The sequence below is a fragment of the Trichosurus vulpecula genome, chromosome 1 (assembly GCF_011100635.1).
Source record: "Trichosurus vulpecula isolate mTriVul1 chromosome 1, mTriVul1.pri, whole genome shotgun sequence".
Classification (NCBI taxonomy): domain Eukaryota; kingdom Metazoa; phylum Chordata; class Mammalia; order Diprotodontia; family Phalangeridae; genus Trichosurus; species Trichosurus vulpecula.
In genome coordinates this window covers 4,974,184-4,994,563 of record NC_050573.1, presented here as the reverse complement: position 1 = coordinate 4,994,563, position 20,380 = coordinate 4,974,184, and the positions used below count along the sequence as shown (strand labels likewise).

The 20,380-nt window shown below is 42.7% G+C and overlaps 1 protein-coding gene across 1 annotated transcript; it reads right to left on the bottom strand.

Annotated features, from left to right (window-relative positions):
- Positions 1–1,352: 1,352 nt before the first annotated feature.
- On the bottom strand, positions 1,353–19,284 carry LOC118844695 (zinc finger protein OZF-like). The gene is made up of 4 exons (XM_036752681.1): positions 19,249–19,284; positions 14,859–14,985; positions 14,224–14,319; positions 1,353–2,371 (listed from the first exon to the last, which is right to left on the bottom strand). The coding sequence occupies exons 1-4, from the start codon at positions 19,282–19,284 to the stop codon at positions 1,353–1,355; spliced, it is 1,278 nt and encodes a 425-aa protein (XP_036608576.1).
- Between the last annotated feature and the right edge of the window lie 1,096 nt (positions 19,285–20,380).

The following is a 20,380-nucleotide window of genomic DNA, read 5'->3' as shown; positions in this document are numbered from 1 at the left end:
ATCTCTCCCATACAGTCTTTTTTTCTCCTCTGATACTGCCAGTCCAGTGATGCAGGCCCTTATCACCTCATGCTTGATTTATGACAATAGTCTTTTGGTTGGCCTCCCTGCCTCAATTCTTTCCCATTCCAGTCCATCTTCCACTCAGTTGTCAAATTAACCTTCCCTACGTGCACTTCACCCACTGCTCTATTCAAAAAACTCCAGTGGTTCCTTATCCCCTCCAGAAGCAAATGTAAAATCCTCTGGCATTCAAAGTCCTTTACAACTGGCCTTCCTCCCAACTTTCCAGTCTTCTTATACCTCACTCATCCCCACGTACTCTTTGATTCAGTGACACGGCTTCCTTGTTATTCCTTATACAAGACACTCCATCTCAGAACTACATACATTGCCAATGGCTTTCCCATACTCTAAATGCTCCATTTCCTGCCCTCCTTGGCTTCTTTCAAATCCCAGATAAAACCCTACTTTCTACAAGAATCCTTTCCCAATCCTCTTTAATGACTTCCCCATGTTGGCTGTCTCCAATTTATTCTGTATCTTGTTTATACAGTTGTTTTCGTGTTGTCTTCTCACCCACTAGACTGTGATCTCCTTGAGAGCAGGAACTGTTTTCGCCTTTCTTTGTATCCCCAGCATTTAGTGCAGTGCCTGGCATACAGTAGGCACTTAATAAATGCTAACTGATTTACTAAATGATAAAATATCTGGCAGGTGACAATTTTTTTGCTTATAAAAAGAAACATTATCTATTGTAATCAGGGCTTTGGAAAAGGGAAGCTTTGGGGTTGGAGACTTGAGAGGAAAATGTTTGGAAGAGCTGTCAGAAAATTAGATGAAACTTTGCTTCACTTAGAGAGTTTGTATTCAATATTATTTCTAAAATTTTCAGTAAAATATGTATTTGGCTAATTTTCTCAAAATTTTTACATTCTTAAGGCTTAATTTTCCTAAGATATTACTCAGTATGAATTCTCTGATATTGAATAAGACTTTTGATTTGAGAGGTTTTCTCACATTTATTATATAAAATTTCTCTCCAGTATGAAGTTTCTGATGAGCAATAAAAGGTATGGAAGGCTTTCTCACATTCATTAATTCTCTTCACCATTAATTTTGCAATGTATACTGAATTATATGCTCCCATGGAAGGCCTCCCCACTTTCAAAACATAAGTTTTGTAATATAATCCTGTGATGGAAGTAAGGGATAGTTTATGGAGAAGCTGTCCATATTTATTACATTTGTAAGCCTTTGCCAATTAATAGTTAATCAATTCTCTAATAATCAGGAAGTTTTTATTTATTTATTTTTACTCTGGCAGAAAGCCTTCCTACAGTCATTACAACCTAATATTTCTCTCTAGTATGAATTTTCTGATGTCTAGTAAGTCCAGAGCTCTGGCAGAAAGCTTTTCCACACTCATTACATTCATAAGGTTTTTCTCCAGTATGAATTCTCTGATGTTGAGTAAAATGTATGCTGCGATTGAAAGCCTTCCCACATTCACTGCATTCAAAAGGTTTTTCACCAGTATGAATTCCCTGATGTTGAGTAAGATGTGTGTTTCGGTTAAAGGTCTTCCCACATTCATTGCACACATAAGGCTTTTCTCCTGTGTGAATTCTCTGATGTTTAGTAAGTTTTGACATCCAATAGAAGGCCTTGCCACATTTATTACATTCATAAGGTTTCTTCCCACTATGAATTCTGTGATGGGAAGTAAGTGATGACCTACGACTGAAAGTCTTTCCACACTGATTACATTCATAAGGTTTCTCTCCACTATGAATTCTCTGATGTTCAGTTAGTCCTGAATTCCACCGGAAGGCCATCCCACATTCATTACATTCATAAGGTTTCTCTCCTGTATGAATTCTCTTATGTTCAGTAAGGAGTGCAATTCGGCCAAAGGTCTTCCCGCATTCACTACATTCATAAGGTTTCTCTCCAGTATGAGTTCTTTGATGCTGAATAAGGTGTATGCTCTGGTGGAAGGCTTTACCACATTCATTACATTCATAAGGTTTCTCTCCAGTATGAATTCTCTGATGTTTTATAAGTTCTGAGGTCCAGTAGAAGGCCTTGCCACATTCATTACATTCATAAGTTTTTTGCCCACTATGAATCCTGTGATGGGAAGTAAGGGATGACCTATGACTGAAAGTCTTCCCACATTCATTACATTCATAAGGTTTTTCTCCAGTATGAATTCTCTGATGTTCAATAAGTCCTGAGCTCCAGCAAAATACCTTTTCGCATTCATTACATTGATAAGATTTCTCTCCCATATGAATGCTCCAATGTTCAATTAGTTGTAGGCTACTGAGGAAAGACATTCCACATTCATTACATTTATAAGGTTTCTCTCCAGTAATAATTGTTGGGAGAGAAATAATGGACGAGCTCTGACAAGTTTTTCTAACTTCATTATATTCATGAGGTTTCTCTTGAGTATTTATTCTATGACATTTTAAAAAGTCTGAATTATAACTGGAGGATTTCTCACATTCATCAAATTTAGAAAATGTCTCCTTCAAACAGATTCTATTACACCTACTTGAGTCAGAATACAATCTGAAGCTCTTTCTATGTTTATCATATAGGTGGAAACTCTTCCCAGCATATAGTTTTTGTTGGGAAACAAAGGTTGGCTCCAGACCAAAGATTCTGTCATATTCCTTACATCTGTGGTGCTTCAATTTATTGGAAGTTTTCCTTTGGAAAGTTTTTACTTGCTTAGAATGTTTCTTCTCACAGCTCTGCCATCTCTCTAACCCAGCCTCACATTCTATCAACTTGGAGACACAGGGACCATCCCTTTTGAAATTCTCTTGGAATGACTTTTCCATAGAAATGCCCAGCTTTGGAATGGACTCCTTGGTTTCAGATCTGTTCTCCCAATCTGAAAGACAGAAAAAGTAAATACTTTCTCTTTTTTGTATGTTTGGTCCCATCTTCCATTTCCTCCATTAAGAAAAATGATTGCTGAATGTTAAAGTCTAAAAGAAATAATACTAACATTTTATGGTTATCTACTTAATTTATAAAAAGCATATATACAACTCTGTGAAGTAGGTAGGTTAGTAATTACATTTTCCAAATAAGGAAATTGACTTTGATTGATTTGCTGACTCAATCTAGGTCATACTGCTAATTAGTGTCAAAGTTAATATTTGAAATATCACAATCAAAGAATCACAGAATTTCAGAGTTGGAAAGGACCTCAGTGCAACCAATATCCCAAAAGACTTTCTATTTTAATGCCACCAACAAATGGTCCTCTAGTCTTTGCTTGAAGACTTCTAGTGAATCCCAAGGCAACCCATTCCACTTTTGGGTAGCTCCAACTGTTAAGAAGATTTTTCTTAGAGCAAGCTTACATTGTCCTCTGCAGCTTCTCTCTATTGCTTTTAATTCTGCCTTCTGGGGCCAAATAGAACAAATTCAATTCCTCTTCCACATGACACATTTTAATTACCTGAAGTCAGCAATCACATTCTTACTGAGTCTTCTCTTGTTCAGGCCATACAGCTATCAAAGGATGCACAAATTGTGAGACATCTTCCTCTCTAATGGTCATACAGAATATTTGTGCCCAACAGGTGGAGCCTTCCAAGCTTGTATTGCTCTGACCAGTGACAGTCAGATACACTGTACATTGATTATGATGTCATTTTGAAGCTCTTTGAGCACAAAGGACAATCAACAACCACAATATCTATCAAATTATCCTCCTTCAAATCAGGTTGATTCAGCAAACGTTTATTAAGCATCTGCTATGTATAAGGCACCATGCTAGAAGCAACAGATGTAAAGACAAGAAGAGAAGCTTAAGCCTTCAGAGAGCTTATATTTTATTTACATCATGTCCACAAGTAAATATCAAGTTATTCCAAGTCATTTCCAGAGGAAGAGCTAATAAATGGAGAGGAGAGACATAAGACACTAGCTTGAAGGAATGAAAGGGTTAAGTAAAGGTTCTTTCAGAATGTGAAAGACCTGAATATGTTTGCAAGCATTGGGGAAGGAGCCAGGGAGTAGAAGGAGACTAAGGATTAGACAGAGAAGAGAGTCACAGAATGACCAATAGGTCTCCATCTTGGAGATGGGGAAGAAGGGGATTGAGAATACAAAAATATATCATTATGAAATGAAGAACAGGTTCTTCAGAGAATAAATGAGTATGCTCTGAAAGAGGAATACAAGAGATTTGGATAACAGAGATGGAACAATTATGGATAGTGGTCAGATTAAGAGTATGATCATTCTTTTGAGTGGCTAAGGTGGGTGAAGATGGAAGTCATGCAAGTTGAGAAGGCTGATGAATTAAGAAGATGGGTATCAAAACCCCCAAGTATAAGGGCAGAGGTTATATTAGAGCAGAATGTCTTTGTACCCCTAGAGTTCAGCAGTGTTTGGCACATATTAGGCTTTTGGCAGATACTTGTTCGATGGAATGGAAGGAAGGAAAAATGACCTGGATATTAATAACTGGCTACAACAAGGAGTCAGACTGGATGTGAAGGATGGATGAAATGATCCTAAAAGGAAGAGGAGCTACTGAGTGAGATGAAAAAGTAACACTTCGGGGGGGGGGGGAGCGTGGAGCCAAGATGGCAGCCGGAAAGCAGGGACTTGCATTAGCTCCCTACCAGGTCCCTCCAAAAACCTATAAAAATAGCTCTGAACAAATTTTAGAACTGCAGAACCCACAAAATAGCAGAGGGAGGCAGGCCTCCAGCCCAGGACAACCTGGACGGTCGCTAGGTGAGGTCTATCACGCATGGAGCTGGGAGTAGAGGGGAGTGGAGCTCAGCGTGGGTGGCGGTGGGACCGACCAGACCAGGAGCCGGCGGAGCAGGCCCTAGTGCCCTGAATCGGTGAGCTGTGGCACTTACCAGACTTCTCAACCCAGAAACACCAAAGACAACAGAGAAGGTTAGTGGGAAAAGCTGCCAGGGACAGAGTGAAAAGAGTTCGCAGTTCGGCCACTGCCCCGGGGGCAGTGGGGGAGGTGCTGCTACAGAACTAGAGCTGCAGTTGCTTCCGGCCCCAGGCCCACCTGGTGGGAGGAGTTAGGTGGCGGATCAGAGCAGGAGTGCAGAGCCTGCTTAAGATTTTCGTCAGGTCCGGGTTGGGGGTTCTTGGTGAAGGAGAAGTGCTGGTGTGGCAGAGCTGGCTGTATAGAAATGGCTCTGAAGACAACAGCGCATCCCCTCAAGCTTGGAACAAAGTACTCTCTACCCTTCAAGCAGTTATACCCTGATGAAAAACTCAAGGGTCAAGTAAGTGGGCTGGGAACATGGCCAGGCAGTGAAAACACACTAATATTCAGTCTCAGACTTTGGAATCTTTCTTTGGTGACAAAGACCAAAACATACAGACAGAAGAAGTCAACAAAGTCAAAAAGCCTACATCAAAAGCTTCCAAGAAAAACATGAACTGGTCTCAGGCCATGGAAGAGCTCAAAAAAGATTTGGAAAAGCAAGTTAGAGAAGTAGAGGAAAAATTGGGAAGAGAAATAAGAAGGATGTGAGAAAACCATGAAAAACAAGTCAATGACTTGCTAAAGGAGAATCCAAAAAATACTGAAAAAAAAATAGTGAAGAAAACAACAACTTAAAAAATAGACTAACTCAAATGGCAAAAGAGCTCCAAAAAGCCAATGAGGAGAAGAATGCCTTGAAAGGCAGAATTAGCCAAATGGAAAAGGAGGTCCAAAAGATCACTGAAGAAAATACTGCTTTAAAAATTGTAATGGAGCAAGTGGAAGCTAGTGACTTGATGAGAAATCAAGATATTATAAAACAGAACCAAAGGAATGAAAAAATGGAAGACAATGTCAAATATCTCATTGGAAAAATCACTGACCTGGAAAATAGATCCAGGAGAGATAATTTAAAAATTATTGGACTACCTGAAAGCCATGATCAAAAAAAGAGCCTAGACATCATCTTTCAATAAATTATCAAGGAGAACTGCCCTGATATTCTAGAGCCAGAGGGTAAAATAGAAATTGAAAGAATTCACAGATCACCTCCTCAAAAACATCCCCAAAAGAAATCTCCTAGGAATATTGTCGCCAAATTCCAGAACTCCCAGATCAAGGAGAAAATACTGCAAGCAGCCAGAAAGAAACAATTTGAGTATTGTGGAAACACAATCAGAATAACACAGGATCTAGCAGCTTCTACCTTAAGGGATCGAAGGGCTTGGAATACAATATTCTGGAGGTCAATGGAGCTAGGATTAAAACCAAGAATCACCTACCCAGCAAAGCTGAGTATCATGCTCCAAGGCAAAATATGGACTTTCAACAAAATAGAGGACTTTCAAGCTTTCTCAGTGAAAAGACCAGAGTTAAACAGAAAATTTGACTTTCAAACACAAAAATCAATAGAAGCATGAAAAGGTAAACAAGAAAGAGAAATCCCAAGGGACTTACAAAAATTGAACTGTTTTGTTTACATTCCTACTTGGAAAGATGATGTGTATGATTCATGAGACCTCAGTATTAGGGTAGCTGAAGGGAATACGCATATGTGTGTATGTATGTATGTATGTATATGTATGTGTGTATATGTATATATATATATATGGGTATGTATGTATATATGTGTGTGTATATATGTATGTGTATTGTGTGTGTATATATATGTATACATATATGTGTGTGTATATATGTGTGTGTATATATATACATACATACATACATACATATATATATATACACATATATATATATATATATACACACACAGAGGGCACAGGGTGAGTTGAATATGAAGGGATGATATCTAAAAAAATAAAATCAAATGAAGGGATGAGAGGGGAATATATTGAGAGGGGGAGAGGGGGAGAGATAGAATGGGGTAAATTATCTCTCCTAAAAGTGGCAAGAAAAAGCAGTTCTGCAGGGAGAGAAGAGGGGGCAGGAGAGGGGGAATGAGTAAATCTTGCTCTCGTCAGATTTGACCTGAGGAGGGAATACCATACACACTCAATTGGGTATCTTACCCCACAGGAAAGAAGGAGGAAGAAGATAAAAAAGGGTGGATGATAGAAGGGAGGGCAGATGGGGGTGGAGTTAATCAAAAACAAACACTTTCGAAAGGGGACAGGGTGAAGGGAGAAAATTCAGTAAAGGGGGACAGGTTAGGAAGGAGCAAAATATAGTTAGTCTTTCACAACATGAGTATTTTGGAAGGGTTTTACATAATGATACACACGTTGCCTATGCTGAATTGCTTGCCTTCTTAGGGAGGGTGGGTGGGAAGGGAAGAAGGGAGAGAATTTGGACCTCAAAGTTTTAAAAACAGATGTTCAAAAACAAACAAAAAAAAAGGTTTTGCATGCAACTAGGAAATAAGATGCACAGGCAATGGGGTGTAGAAATTTATCCTGCCCTACAAGAAAGGAACGGAAAAGGGGATTTGAGGGGAGTGGGGTGACAGAAGGGAGGGATGACTGGGGAATGGGGCAACCAGAATATACACCATCTTGGAGTGGGCGGGAGGGTAGAAATGGGGAGAAAATTTGTAACTCAAACTCTTGTAAAAATCAATGCTGAAAACTAAATATATTAAATAAATGAAAAAAATTTAAGGATAAAAGAAATTATTTTACAAAACTCAAGAAGGCTGTGAGGCCAGATGAGAAACATCATCCTGAATTCAAAAAAAAAACATCCACCTCAAATGAATTGTGTTTGCCTCATTGCCTTTGTTTTATCATGAAATCCTGAGTTTTGAAAAATAAATGACATGTAAAAAAAAAAAAGTAACACTTTGGAAGAAATGAGGAACAAGAAGCCTGCCTCCTCCTGGCCAATGCCTTGGAAGTGGAGGGCATGAGAGAAGCACCCAGTAATGGAGAGGGCAGGCAAGGATGCAATGCCTTCTGTGGAGAGCCAGGTTTCTGATAGTGCAATAGAGGGAAAGAATGTGGAACGAAGATAAAAAGAAGTTTGTTAAAAATCAAAAAAAGTAGAGGGTATGATGGCAAGAAAGAGGAGGAGCAGGTGGATTGTGGAGATGTAGGATGAGTCAAAAGCTAGAATTAAGGTTGCCAGGAAAAATATCAACAATCTCAAGTATGCAGACAATACCATTCTGATGGCAGAAGAAGAGGAATTAAGAAGCCTCTTAATGAGAATAAAAGAGAATGTAAAAGCTGTCCTGAAGCTGAACATCAAAAAAATTAAGATTGTAGCACTTCCTGGCAAATAGAGGAAGAAGAAATAGAAGCAATGTCAGATTTTTTTTATTCTTAGGCTGAGATCACTACAGACAGTAACTACAGCCATGAAATTAAAAGATTTTGCTCTTTGGAAGGAAAGCTATGGCAAATCTGGACAGCATGCTAAAAAGCAGAGACATCACCTTGCCAACAAAGGTCCACATACTCAAAGCTATGGTTTTTCCATTAGCATTGTATGGCTGTGAGAGCTAGAGTATAAAGAAAGCTGAGAATCACAGAATCAACATTTTTGAATTGGTGTGCTTGAGAAGACTTTTTATGAGTCTCTTGGATAGCAAGGAGATCAAATCAGTCAATGAAGAGAACCTTTGCCCTGGATGGGGTCTTGAGTTCCCCTCCCCTATGGCAACGTTTTTCACCCTAAAGGACAGGGTTCCTGTCTTGTGACTATTGCTTAATGGCGCCACCTAAAAATATTTATCAGGTCAAGATGACCCAAGACTGATATTTGCTGTGCTGTGTGTTTTGCGCTGATAATACAAAAACAGGATCTTATATATGCTGAAGTGCAGGGGGCCCGGGACATGTATATGTTATTGGCTTGTTCTCCTCACAGTATATAAACTGCACCTATGCTTGGAATAAACAGCTCTGCGTATGACTAGTATATGACAACCCCGTCTCTTTATTCAACCGCCATCAGCCCACGTTGAAGTCCACTCCACTGTGCTGGCTGCAGCAAGTCAATACTTAAATAAATTAATTCAGACTATTCACTGGAAGATCAAATGGTAAAGCTTATATGCTTTGGCCAGATAGATAGTGTCATGAAAACAATGAACACAAGCTTGGAGAGACTTTGAGAGACAGTGGAGGATAGAAGGGGCTGGCATGCTACGGTCCATAGGTCAGAAAGAATCAGACACAATTGAATAACAACAGAATCAAGGTAGATAGTGAAAAGTATAAAGGTGGGGAAAGAACATTTTCATCTTAGCAGAAATTGATTCTAGAACTTGAGGGTGAGGGAAGTCAGGCAGGAGCTAGGATTCTGCCTTCCCGAAAATGAAGAAACATAGAGGCACTCAACCTCCAGCATCCTGTGATGACTGAGCACAGTCAGTAAGGGCTCTCACCCCCTATGACTCCCAGATGCAGAATATGAGGTATATTCTAAATGTGGTATTGGCACTCAGCTCCCAGTCTCTGAATCCCCAGAAGCTAAGGCCCCTGCAAGACTGTAGATATCCTAAGACTTAGGTTTTGAGGTGGCTTAGAGGCCTGAGTGCCACTGGGGACAGGAATTCTGTGGTCTCCAGTACCTATAGGCTAACGTCTAAGATCACTTCAAACAAGTCTTCTACTTAATCTGGCTCCACTTAGATAAGACCTCAAAGTTATGTCCTTGTGGGCTGAGCTCAACTCACATTCCCTACATATTCAGTAGCCATTCTCCTGCTTATCAATTGTCTAAAGAAATGGTGGTACTTAAAATGGAACAAACTACTCAAGACATGGCTTGCTTGACTGGGGCAGAATACCACAGGACTATCATTAACTTATTCTTGAAAGCTATGCTTATCAATGCAATATTCACTGTGAATGTATTTACTTCTCAGCTGCCTTACCATAATATTGAATTCATTAGTCTAGGAGTCATTCTCCAATTGATAAGTAGTCAAAGGGTTCTCAAGGGCAGTTCTCAAGGGAAGAAATCCAAGCTATCAATAGCCATATGAAAAAATGTAGCAAATCCTTAATAATTAATGAAATGCATATTAAAGCAACACTGAGGTTCCAACTCGCACTTATCAGACTGACGAAGTTGACAAAGAAGGGAAAATGACAAATGCTGGAGGAGCTGCTGGAAAATAGGCACATTAATGCATTGTTGGTGGACCTGTGAACTGCTTAAGCTATTCTGGAAAACAATTTGGAACTATGGCCATTTAGATTGTGGGGCCAAGGATCCTGGAATGGTGGACTGTAATGGCAAGCAACATGGGACTTTTTGTTGTCTTTTGTTCTGGAGTGCTTCTTAGCACTAAGACAATCAAGTGTCTTTGATTGAATCTTGCCTTTGTTTAAATCAAGAGTCTTTCATGACCTGCTTAAGTCACAAGAAAGCCTAAGTCATTGTCAAGGAAATCAGTAAATGGGAAGATCTTTCCTGCCCATTCACTGAGCTTCGGGGGTGGGGCTCTCAGGGTCCTGGGGGGAGTGGCTAGGACTGGAGCCAATGGTAGGCACCTGAGTTCTGGTCCACGTGATGACATGAAGCTTGTGGTGGGAGGGGCTTGCTGAACGGTTGGAGCAGAGCTAAGAGGCAGTTGGTGAGGCAATTATGGGGGAAGCACCAGTATGGCTTTTCTGTGGCCTCCTGGTCACTATTGTGAGATGGACATACTGGTTTTGGAAGGTTATTGCCAGGATGTCGAATTGGGGACACTGGTCCGTGGGTCTGCTACTTCTGAGTTTCAATAAATGCTTTAACTCCTCTGCCTTCTACTTAGAGAAATCCTTATATCCTGCAATCCTGGACCACTCAGGCATATTCATGGTTATCTTTGAAGTCATGAATTCTGCCTTAATGATATAGTCATATAAGTCTGAGTGACATGGTTGTAACACCCTCTGTGGGCTGACTCTGGAGAAGTGTATATATATTCTGAGGTTAGCTTTTTGCTTTGGGGCTCACTCATTGGAAGGGCATTCCTGTGATTGTGATTTCACCAGATGAAACTCTGGGTAGCCATTAAGGAGCCCCCTGGCTTTGAAAACCCAGATGTTGGTGCTTCTCTCTCTCTCTGGTAACTATGTATGTATTGCTATGGACAGACAGTTAGAAGCTCTGTCTGCTGATTTGTCTCATTTGCTCTGTTTATATAATTTCTGTTTGTAATTTCTGTTTGTGTTTTCTCTGAAGTTCAGGGAGCTGACTTTTTCTCCTGAACTAAGTGAATGATACATGTATGTTTAATTAAAGTGAGATTGCTAACCCCTTAAAGTTGCTTTCCTTAGAAAAGCAGATCAAAGAACCTATGCTAGCAGCTCTCCTGTGTGCTGGTGTTATTGATCTTACACAGCCACAGTAGTGGCAAGTAACATTGCTGTTACAACACGCAGTTCTTGGATGAGAACTATCTATAGACATATGAAAAAAATTCTCTAATCACTATTAATTAGAGAAATGCAAATTAAAATAACTCTGAGGTACCACCTTATCAGGCTGGCTAATATGACAGAAAAAGAAAATGATAAATGATAGAAAAGATGTGAGAAAATTTAGATACTAATACACTGTTGTTAGGGTTGTGAACTGATCCAACCATTCTGCAGAGTAATTTGAAACTATTTCCAAAGAGCTACAACATTGTGCATACCCTTTGACCCAGCGATACCACTATTATACTAAATCTGTATCCCAAAGAGATTTTAAAAAAAAAAGGATATTTATGAATAAAAATATTTATAGCAGCTCTTTTTGTGCTGGCAAAGAATGGGAAATTGAGGGGTTGCCCATCAATTGGAGAATGGCTCAGCAAGTTGTGGTATACGAATGTGATGGAATACTACTGTCCTAAAAGAAATGACAATCAGGATGCTCTCAGAAAAACCTGGAAAGGCTTACAGAAACTGATGCAAAGTGAAATGAGCAGAACCAGAAGAAGATTGTACAAAGTAACAGCAATACTGTATGATAATCAACTCTGAATGACTTAGCTCTTCTCAGCAATACAATAATCTAATATAATTCCTAAAGACTTATAATGAAAAATACTATCCCTCTTCAGAGTAAGAACAGATGGATTCTGAATGCAGATTGAAATATACTTTTTTAACTTTATTTTTCTTGGGCTTTTTTTTGGTGTTTTCTTTCACAACATGACTAATATGGAAATGTTTTGTATGCATAACCTATATCAAATTGCTTGCCTTCTCAATGAGTGGGGAAGAGAGGGACAGAGAGAATATATAACTCAAAAAGTTTTTAAAACAAATGTTGAAAATTGTTTTCACATGTAGTTTGGAAAAAATAAAATATTAAACTTTTAAAAATTAAGCCCTAGTATTTTCTACTACATGAAGTCTTCCCTAATTCCCCATAGCTATAAGGGCCTGCCCTCCCCAAATCACCTTTTATTTATGTTGTACCTATTCCGTTGTTGTTCTTCAGTCATGTAGAACTCTTCATGACTTCACTTGAGGTTTTCTCGGCAAAGACACTGGAGTGGTTTGCCATTTCCTTCTTTAACTCATTTTACAGGTGAGAAAACTGAGGCAAACAGGGTTAAGTGACTTGTCCAGGGTTATACAGCTAGTAAGTGTCTGAGGCTGGATTTGAACTCACAAAAATGAGTTTTCCTAACTTCAGGCCCAGTGCTCTATCCACTGTGCCACCTGGTTGCCGATTAAAATTAATAAGTAAGTAAATAAATAAAACCAATAATTGCTGTTGTTCAGTAATGTCCAATTCTTTGTGACCCTATTGGAGTTTTCTTGGCAAAGATGCTAGAGTGGTTTGCTATTTCCTTCTTCAGCTCATTTTCAGATGAGGAAACTGAGACAAACAGAATTAAGTGACTTGCCTGAGGTCATACAGTTAACAAGTGTCTGAGGATCAATTTGAACTCAGATGCCCTATTTAACAAGTAGAAGAAATTAAACTATTTTGTTTAAAAAAGCATTTCTCTCCAACAAAAATAAAAGCATCCAAAGTAAAATGGACAGAAATAAGACTGGGGAAAATTTGCTTCCATATTTCTGCTAGAAAGTTGGCATTCACAGTCTATAGGAACTGATATAAATTTATGAGGCCAAGATCTATTTCCCTAAAGATAAATGTGAAATAAATATGAAGTTCTTAAAAGCAACGCATATTACGAATAGCCTCTTGGAAAAACTATGCAAACTCTGTAGCCACCAAAGATATCCAAATTAAAAAATCTCTGAGACTCCACTTTGCTCCCTTCAAATTGGCAAAGTGTTAAAACCTAGAAAACTAGGCATTGTCAAGCTGAAGAGAAACAAGTGAGCTCTTCTACCGTGCATGGCGCCAAGAACTGGAGCCATCTCCTTCAAAGACAATATGGCAACATACAAAAGGAACACCAAGACTCCTAATTTCCATTGACCCAATAATTCTGCTAGTAACATTGTACTCTCAAGAAGCTGTGAAAGGAAATAAAATCTGGTTACAGGCCTGTAATCCCTGCTCCTGAGGGAGGCTGAGGCTGGTGGGTCTTTTGGGCTGCACAAGTCTGAGCTGCAGAGGGTCAAATGAGTAGCCACTACACTTTGAGTCTGGGCAAGACTGGGCCACTCAATCTCAAAATAATAATAATACTAACAAATGTAATAATAAATAGTGATGCTGATAGTAATAATGATGACGGTGATGATAATGGTTATTATTATAATAGCAAAAGGCTAAAAATAAACCTTATGTTAAACCTTGTTAAAAAACTGTGCTTTGGCTAAATTCTGGCATTCATATGTACCATGGCACCTTTATAACAGTTATGTTTTAAGAATGTAGGGACATATGGGGCTTTCTCTAAAAAATAACATAAGAGAGCAAAATCAGAATACACACACTGCCCACATCTCTGTAAAACTAACAGTGACATAATCCTAAAAACCATTTAAAAAAAGTGATTAGAATGAGATGCAGAAACAGGGCATTTGTTTCATATTTTGTTATTAATGAACAGATATTTTAAAAGGAAATGAAGGAATGGGCCAGGAGAAGTAAGAGAATGGATGCCAAAGACAGGTTATTGAGGCAAAGTCAGAAGAGAAAACAAAGTGGCTTCTATTAATAGCATGATTCCCTTGCTCCTTGAAGGCCACATAAGAGTTAAGATGTCAGGATGGTGAATTGAGGTGATGCCCCAGGCTCAGACCTCCTCCAACGGCCTCGGGGATTTTGAAGACAGCTCCCTGGACAGTGTTGTCAAGGGTTTCTCCTGTGCAGCCAGCTAAGCTGCAACTGCCCAATGATTCCCACACACTCACCTGGACAGGTGCTTGCTAGGACAGAGCCTTCTTGCATCCCAGGTGCTCCCTGCTGCTCCAGCTGTTCAATCACATGTGGTTTTGAATCCTCAAGTCCTGCCCAATGAAAATAGGAAAGTGCTGGGCATGAAGAGCCCCTGCAGAATGCAAGCCTAGACAATTAACTAGTATTTATTAAGTGCCTACTATGTGCCAGGTACTATGCTAAGTGCAGTGCTAAGATACAAAGGTAGGCATCAGGCAAGTATGCTCTGTATTACTGGACAAATGAGGTTGCAAAGTAGATTTGGGCTCAGATAGTAAATAAATTTGACTTACTTTCTGGTAAGAGGAGAGGAATTCAATCTAATCCAATGAATCTCCATGAAGGTGCACCTGACCTTAGGGGAGAATTGTGTACCTGATAACCCCAGGATAACACAACTGAGCTTCCTGTTTCTAGTTACATCAACCCAAGACCATTCACCAAGGAATAATTTGCAGAAATATCTTATTTCATGGCCAAAAAAGGAATAGGATTCTCAGGTCTCTGCATGCCTGATTAACCCTCAAGATATCCCATGGGGTTTATGAAGACTAGATGCAAAGATTCTCCAACGGGCAGATCTTGAGGCCCTGGAGGAAGCTGTCCTTACCCAGGCAGACCAGGTTCCTGTAGTTCTCCAGCATCACCTCCCGGTAAAGTTCCTTCTGAGGTGGGCTCAGGTGCCCCCATTCCTCCCAGGAGAAGTCCACTGCCACATCCTTGAATGTCACCATTTCCTGAAATACCAAATATGTTTGTGCTGCCCCAGGGACCCCCCTTCATAGACCAAGGAGGTAACGGGAGGCTGCCAGGAACTGAAGGGAGTGGTTCTCAGTTTTCCAGATAGGTCAAGGATTTCCTGAGTACTACTTATACCCCATCATTTATATGAGATTTCAAAACATGTAATAAAACAAACATAATAGCTCATATATAACATATATATATAATTATTTTTTCCTTGGTATATGCATGAAATATTTATCTCACAACTGTATTCATTATCCCCATTTCACAGGTAAGAAAACTGAAAATAATCAACTTCAAGGGGAATGGCCACGGTCACATGGCTAGAAATGATCAGAACTAGCCCTCAAACTCAGGGCTTCAGATTCCCAGGCCTGAGAGCCTTCCACAACACCATGCTGCCTCACATCATCCCTCAACTGTGCTGTGTACCTACCATGGGGCAACAAGCATCTCCTTTGGGCCTTGATGTGAAACTGAAGGGGCTTGCTCAAGGCGTGTAGCTAGTGCCTGTGCTTGGAGAGGAAAGACTCGGCCACCAAGATGTGCCTGCTGCCTACTGCTGCAGTGGGCAGCTTGGGGTACCCGTTTGAAGAGCTTTCATTAGGAGTCAAACTAGTGCAATTCAAGGCTCTTTGCTGGTGTTAGTAATACAGAGACAAGAGTGAAATACTCCTTGTTCTTGAAGAGCTTGGGTCTTCCTGGGGCTCCCAAAATGTACAGCATTAGGTAAATATAAAACAGATGTGAAAGGCAAACAAGTAAGGGCTCAGGGAAATGGTACTTGACGTCTGAACCCCCCAGGGAAAGCAGAGAAGGGAACACACACTTATGAAGCACACACTATGCGCCAGGCCCTGCGTCGAGGGCTTTGTCACAAATACCAAGTTGTCTGCTCCTCACAAGAACCCTGGAGGTAGGAGCTATTATTATCCCTATTTTAGAAATGAAGAAACTGAGGCTGACAGAGGTTAAGTGACTGGTTTAGGATCACGCAGCTGTAAGTGCTTGGCCACTCTATTCACTGAAACACTTGGCTGCCTCTCCACTTCCAGAGATTCCAGGAGGTGGAGGTAAGGAAGCACATTCCAGGTGTGGGGAACGGCCTGTTTAAAGTCACAGAGACAGGAGACTGAATGTTATATACCACAAATGTGAGAGTTGGGCTTTGCTGGAGCAGAGAGTATGTGGGAGTACGTGATGTCAGCCAATTTATTAAGCTAGGCCAGAGCCAGATCCTGCAGGATCTTAAATGCTAAACAGAGAAGTTTGTATTTAGAATGAGGGACAAAAGAGAGCCCTGAACTTCATGAGCAGGGGAGCGATGTGGTCAGAGCTACGCCTTAGGAAGCTCCAGCTCTCTGGAAGACATGTTGGGGAGGGGAAAGACTTCAGGTGGGGAGATGTGATGGTCGGAGCTACGTGAGCATGTGAGGACACAGAGGACAGAGCTGAGAAATGCTGTGGAGGCAGTACTGATGAGAGTAAGCAAAGGACTGGAGATGAGAACTTCCAGGGTTGGAGGGGGAGCTAAGGGTCAGGAAGGCCTCTGAGGCTGAGGAGCTGGCTGACCTTCGAGAAGGATGCTGGGGCCTTTCACAGAAACGAGGAAGTTTATGGGCTACTGCTTCACCACAAGATATTCCCATTGAGACATACTGTATCTTATTTATGAGAGAGCATCTGAAGCTAAATTCATGCTTAGATGGTCCCAAAAATGGGGGAAAGCTTAGGATAACATGATATATGTGTTCTTCAAAAGTCCAACACCAACCAAGACAATGAGGATACAGATTTCCTCCAATCCTAGAAGTGCAAGGGTCTTGGTGGCCCCAACAAAGTATAAAGATTCCCTCTAACTCTCTCCTAGCCCCTCATCCTACCTCAAGAAATGCTGGGATGGCCCTCTTCCACCAGAAGAGACAAAGATTAAAAGCAATTGTGGCCAGCTGGTTGTTGAAGGTGGTGGCAGAGGGATTTGGAGCAGGGGATTTGGGAGGACTTGATCATGGTGGGAAGGATCAAGGGATTATAAAATCTTGTTTCAAAACTGTGTTCAGAAGAGGTATGGAGACCCCCAATGCAGCCCATAATGATTAGTAAGAGCCTCAATCATAGCCTTTTGCCTTTGTATTGCTGTGCATCCCAACCCTATATGGGGAATGGCAGAGGCCCCGTTCAAGGGCTAAGGGCACCTAACTCTTAACACCCCTCCCCCAATCGTTTAGCTATGCAGCCCTGGGGCAGCTAGGTGGAGCAGTGAGTACAGAACCAGCCTTGGATTCAGGAGGACATGAGTTCAAATCTGGCCTCAAACACTTGACACACTAGTTGTGTGACCTTGGGCAAGTCACTTAATCTCAATTGCCCTGCCTTCCCCACTCAAAAAAAAAAAAAGATAATAGATATCCCACCCTAAATTCAACCATCCTCCTCAGAACATTAATTTCCAATTACTGACAACATAGCAACTGCATGCCATTAAAATCATATATTATTTCCATTTAATATTTCTGTTGGCCAACGCCAGGGCTAGAACATGTTTGCAAAGAGGCGACAGAGATAACTGTGTTATATCCTCTGCTTATTAGTGGTAGGGGAGGCATTCCACAAGCAGATCGATGCATGCTCAACAGAGGCATGTGCACGGTCACAGACGCTATTCAGAGTGGAGTCCAAATGGAAGAGAGGCTGACTGCTTAAAGATGAGGAAGTCCTCCAAATGCATGAAGCTTGCGAAAAGTGTTGCAGGCTATCCTAAATGAGAGTTTGGCCTAAGCCCACATGAGAAGCACATGGCTGAAGGTCTGTTGTCCAGACAGTGACGTACAGCTGGATGGACAGCCCAGAGAGTGGGCCCAGCACAACGGGTAGGGCTGGAGCATGTATGGTTAAGTGGGCCATGGTCCTAATGACACCATGCTTCTGCCTCAAACAAAGACTTATCTTTGCACCACCATTATCCTTCTGGTAATAGGGCATGGAATACCATTGTGTCTAAAGAATTAAAGTTGGAGTCACACAAAGGGCAATGAAGAGATGCCTGATGGGTATAAACAGACCATAGCACGGGGGCTCTTAAATTGGGATCCTGCATTGCAGCATAGTTAGTTTCCTTTCTTAACCAATCTATTTTATTTCATCCATTTAAACACAGGATTCTGAGAAGGGGTCCATAGGCTTCACCACACTGACTGCCAGAGGGGTCCATGACACAAGAAAAGTTAAGAGACCCTGCCACAGTATATCACCAACACAGAACTGACAGCAAGCTAAAAGTGGTATAAAAGGCAGTAAAAAGATGAATGGCTAGAGAAAGGAAGTGGCCTGGTCATGGTGGGTCATGGCCAAGGGGCGAGCCTGTGTGCTCGGCCGGTACCCACCAATGCCAGGAGAGCTGGAGGAAGGCAAGAGCCTCATTTTCTTGGGCAAAATAAGGAAGTAGTTTCTAACCTGGTGGACTCCCAATCCGAATCCCAGCAGAGCCCTAACTAATGATCCCTGAGCAGCCACGTGGCGCCACGACTAAGCGCACTCGGAGGTTTGCGGCCCACGTGATCCTCACAACTCCCCGGGGGGAGGTCCTTTCTTGTGTCCATCCTGGCTAGCTGCACTCCCGGCTCTTCCCCACGGCCCGGGAAGCCCTTCCTCCTGGAAATCAGGCCTCGCCCCTGCCCTGCCTGGAGGGTGGAGACCTCCTCCCAGGAGCTCCACGTGAAGGGTTCCCAGCCTCCCCTCCCCCCCACCTCCGCTGCCTCTTCTGCTGTTTCTGAGACCAGAAAAATGTGTTTATTGACAGGCTGGTTATTCACATTTCACAGATGAGGAAACTGAGGCAGGTGGCAGTGAAGTCGCTTGCCCTCGGTCACACAGGTGGTAAGCGGCCCAAGCTGGATTTCAACCAACTCAGGTCTTCCTGACCTGAGCTGAGCCAGCACCCTGGGCGCTGCTGTGCCCCCTAGGGGCCTCACGAGGAACTGGCCCTTCCTGACTCCAGGCCCAGCACCCTGGGCACTGCTGCGCCCCCTAGGGGCCTCACGAGGAACTGGCCCTTCCTGACTCCAGGCCCAGCACCCTGGGCACTGCTGCGCCCCCTAGGGGCCTCACGAGGAACTGGCCCTTCCTGACTCCAGGCCCAGCACTCTGGGCACTGTAGCGCCCCTTGGGGGCCTCTAATCAAAGATAATTACAATTTCCTGGTGCCCACTCTGAGGACAGAAACGCCACCCAAAGAAAGAAGGCTTGCCACTCACCTGGCGGGTCCTGGCTGTCAGGAGCACGGGAGCCATCCTCTCTTCTGTTTTCTGGGAGAAGGGCAGTCTGTATAACAGGAAGGAAAAAGGACCACTGAGATGGACTGGCCCCGCCTTCCGGCTCTCAGTGCTGGGGTCTTGTTTGCTCGCAGTGTTTGCAGGTGGTCTCTCTCCTCAGACTGGGAGCTCCTCAAGGGCAGGGCCTGTCTTTTGCCCTCTTTGTGTCACCAGCACAAGGCCTGGCACACAGTAGGTGTTCATAAATGCCAGATGACTGACTGGCTGAATCTACTGACCCCTTGCTCTGGAGGTCATGAGGAGCCCCCCGTCCGTGCTCACTTCACTTCCAGCCCAACTCCCTCTCCAGACTTTTCTACCTTCTGGACCCCTGGAACCTCCTGACCCTCCCCCAATGCTGGCCCCTGGTAACCTTCCTCTCCAAGTCTCCCCTGGATGTGTTATCTTCCTCAATTAGAATATAAGATCCTTGAGGGCATGGGGAAGTGACTTGTGTCAGCACTAAGCACAGTATCTGGCATACAGAAAGCGCTTAAAGTTGCCTCCTGGCAACAACTCCAAAGATCCTTCTGGAGAGTGGGGGGAAGGGCTGGGAGAAAGATTCCGGTAGGGGAGTGGAAGGAAGGGAGAGAATAGTGCTGAAGGTGGTGACGGCGGTAGAGAGCCTTTACACAAGCCGTCTCATCTGCCGGCATTACTTTCATTTTACAGAAGAGCTAACCGAAGCACGGGGTCACCTGGCTGGAAGCGTCAGGGGCGGGATTCAAACCCGGCAACGCTAAGGGGCGGGGCAGGGGGCGGGGGAGAGGAGAAGGGAAGAAGAGAATAGCCTAGGAGAGGCTGGGGAAGCCGGGGAGGGAGGGAGCATAACATTCTGGCCTCTTGATTGGTCGGCCTTCTAGCCGCGCCTCCAAGGTCAGCCAATGGACGCGCGGAGGACTGCGTACGCGCAATTCTCAGAAGCCGGACTGAGGGTAATAGGAGGCTCCGAAGGCGGGTGCTGGTTGCCCCTCCCCCTCCGTCCGCCCTCCCGGGGCTCCCCCACCACGGCCGGGCTCGGCCCAGGGGCAGTGCAGGTTGAGGACCGTGGAGCCGAGGCAACCGCGAGCGCGCC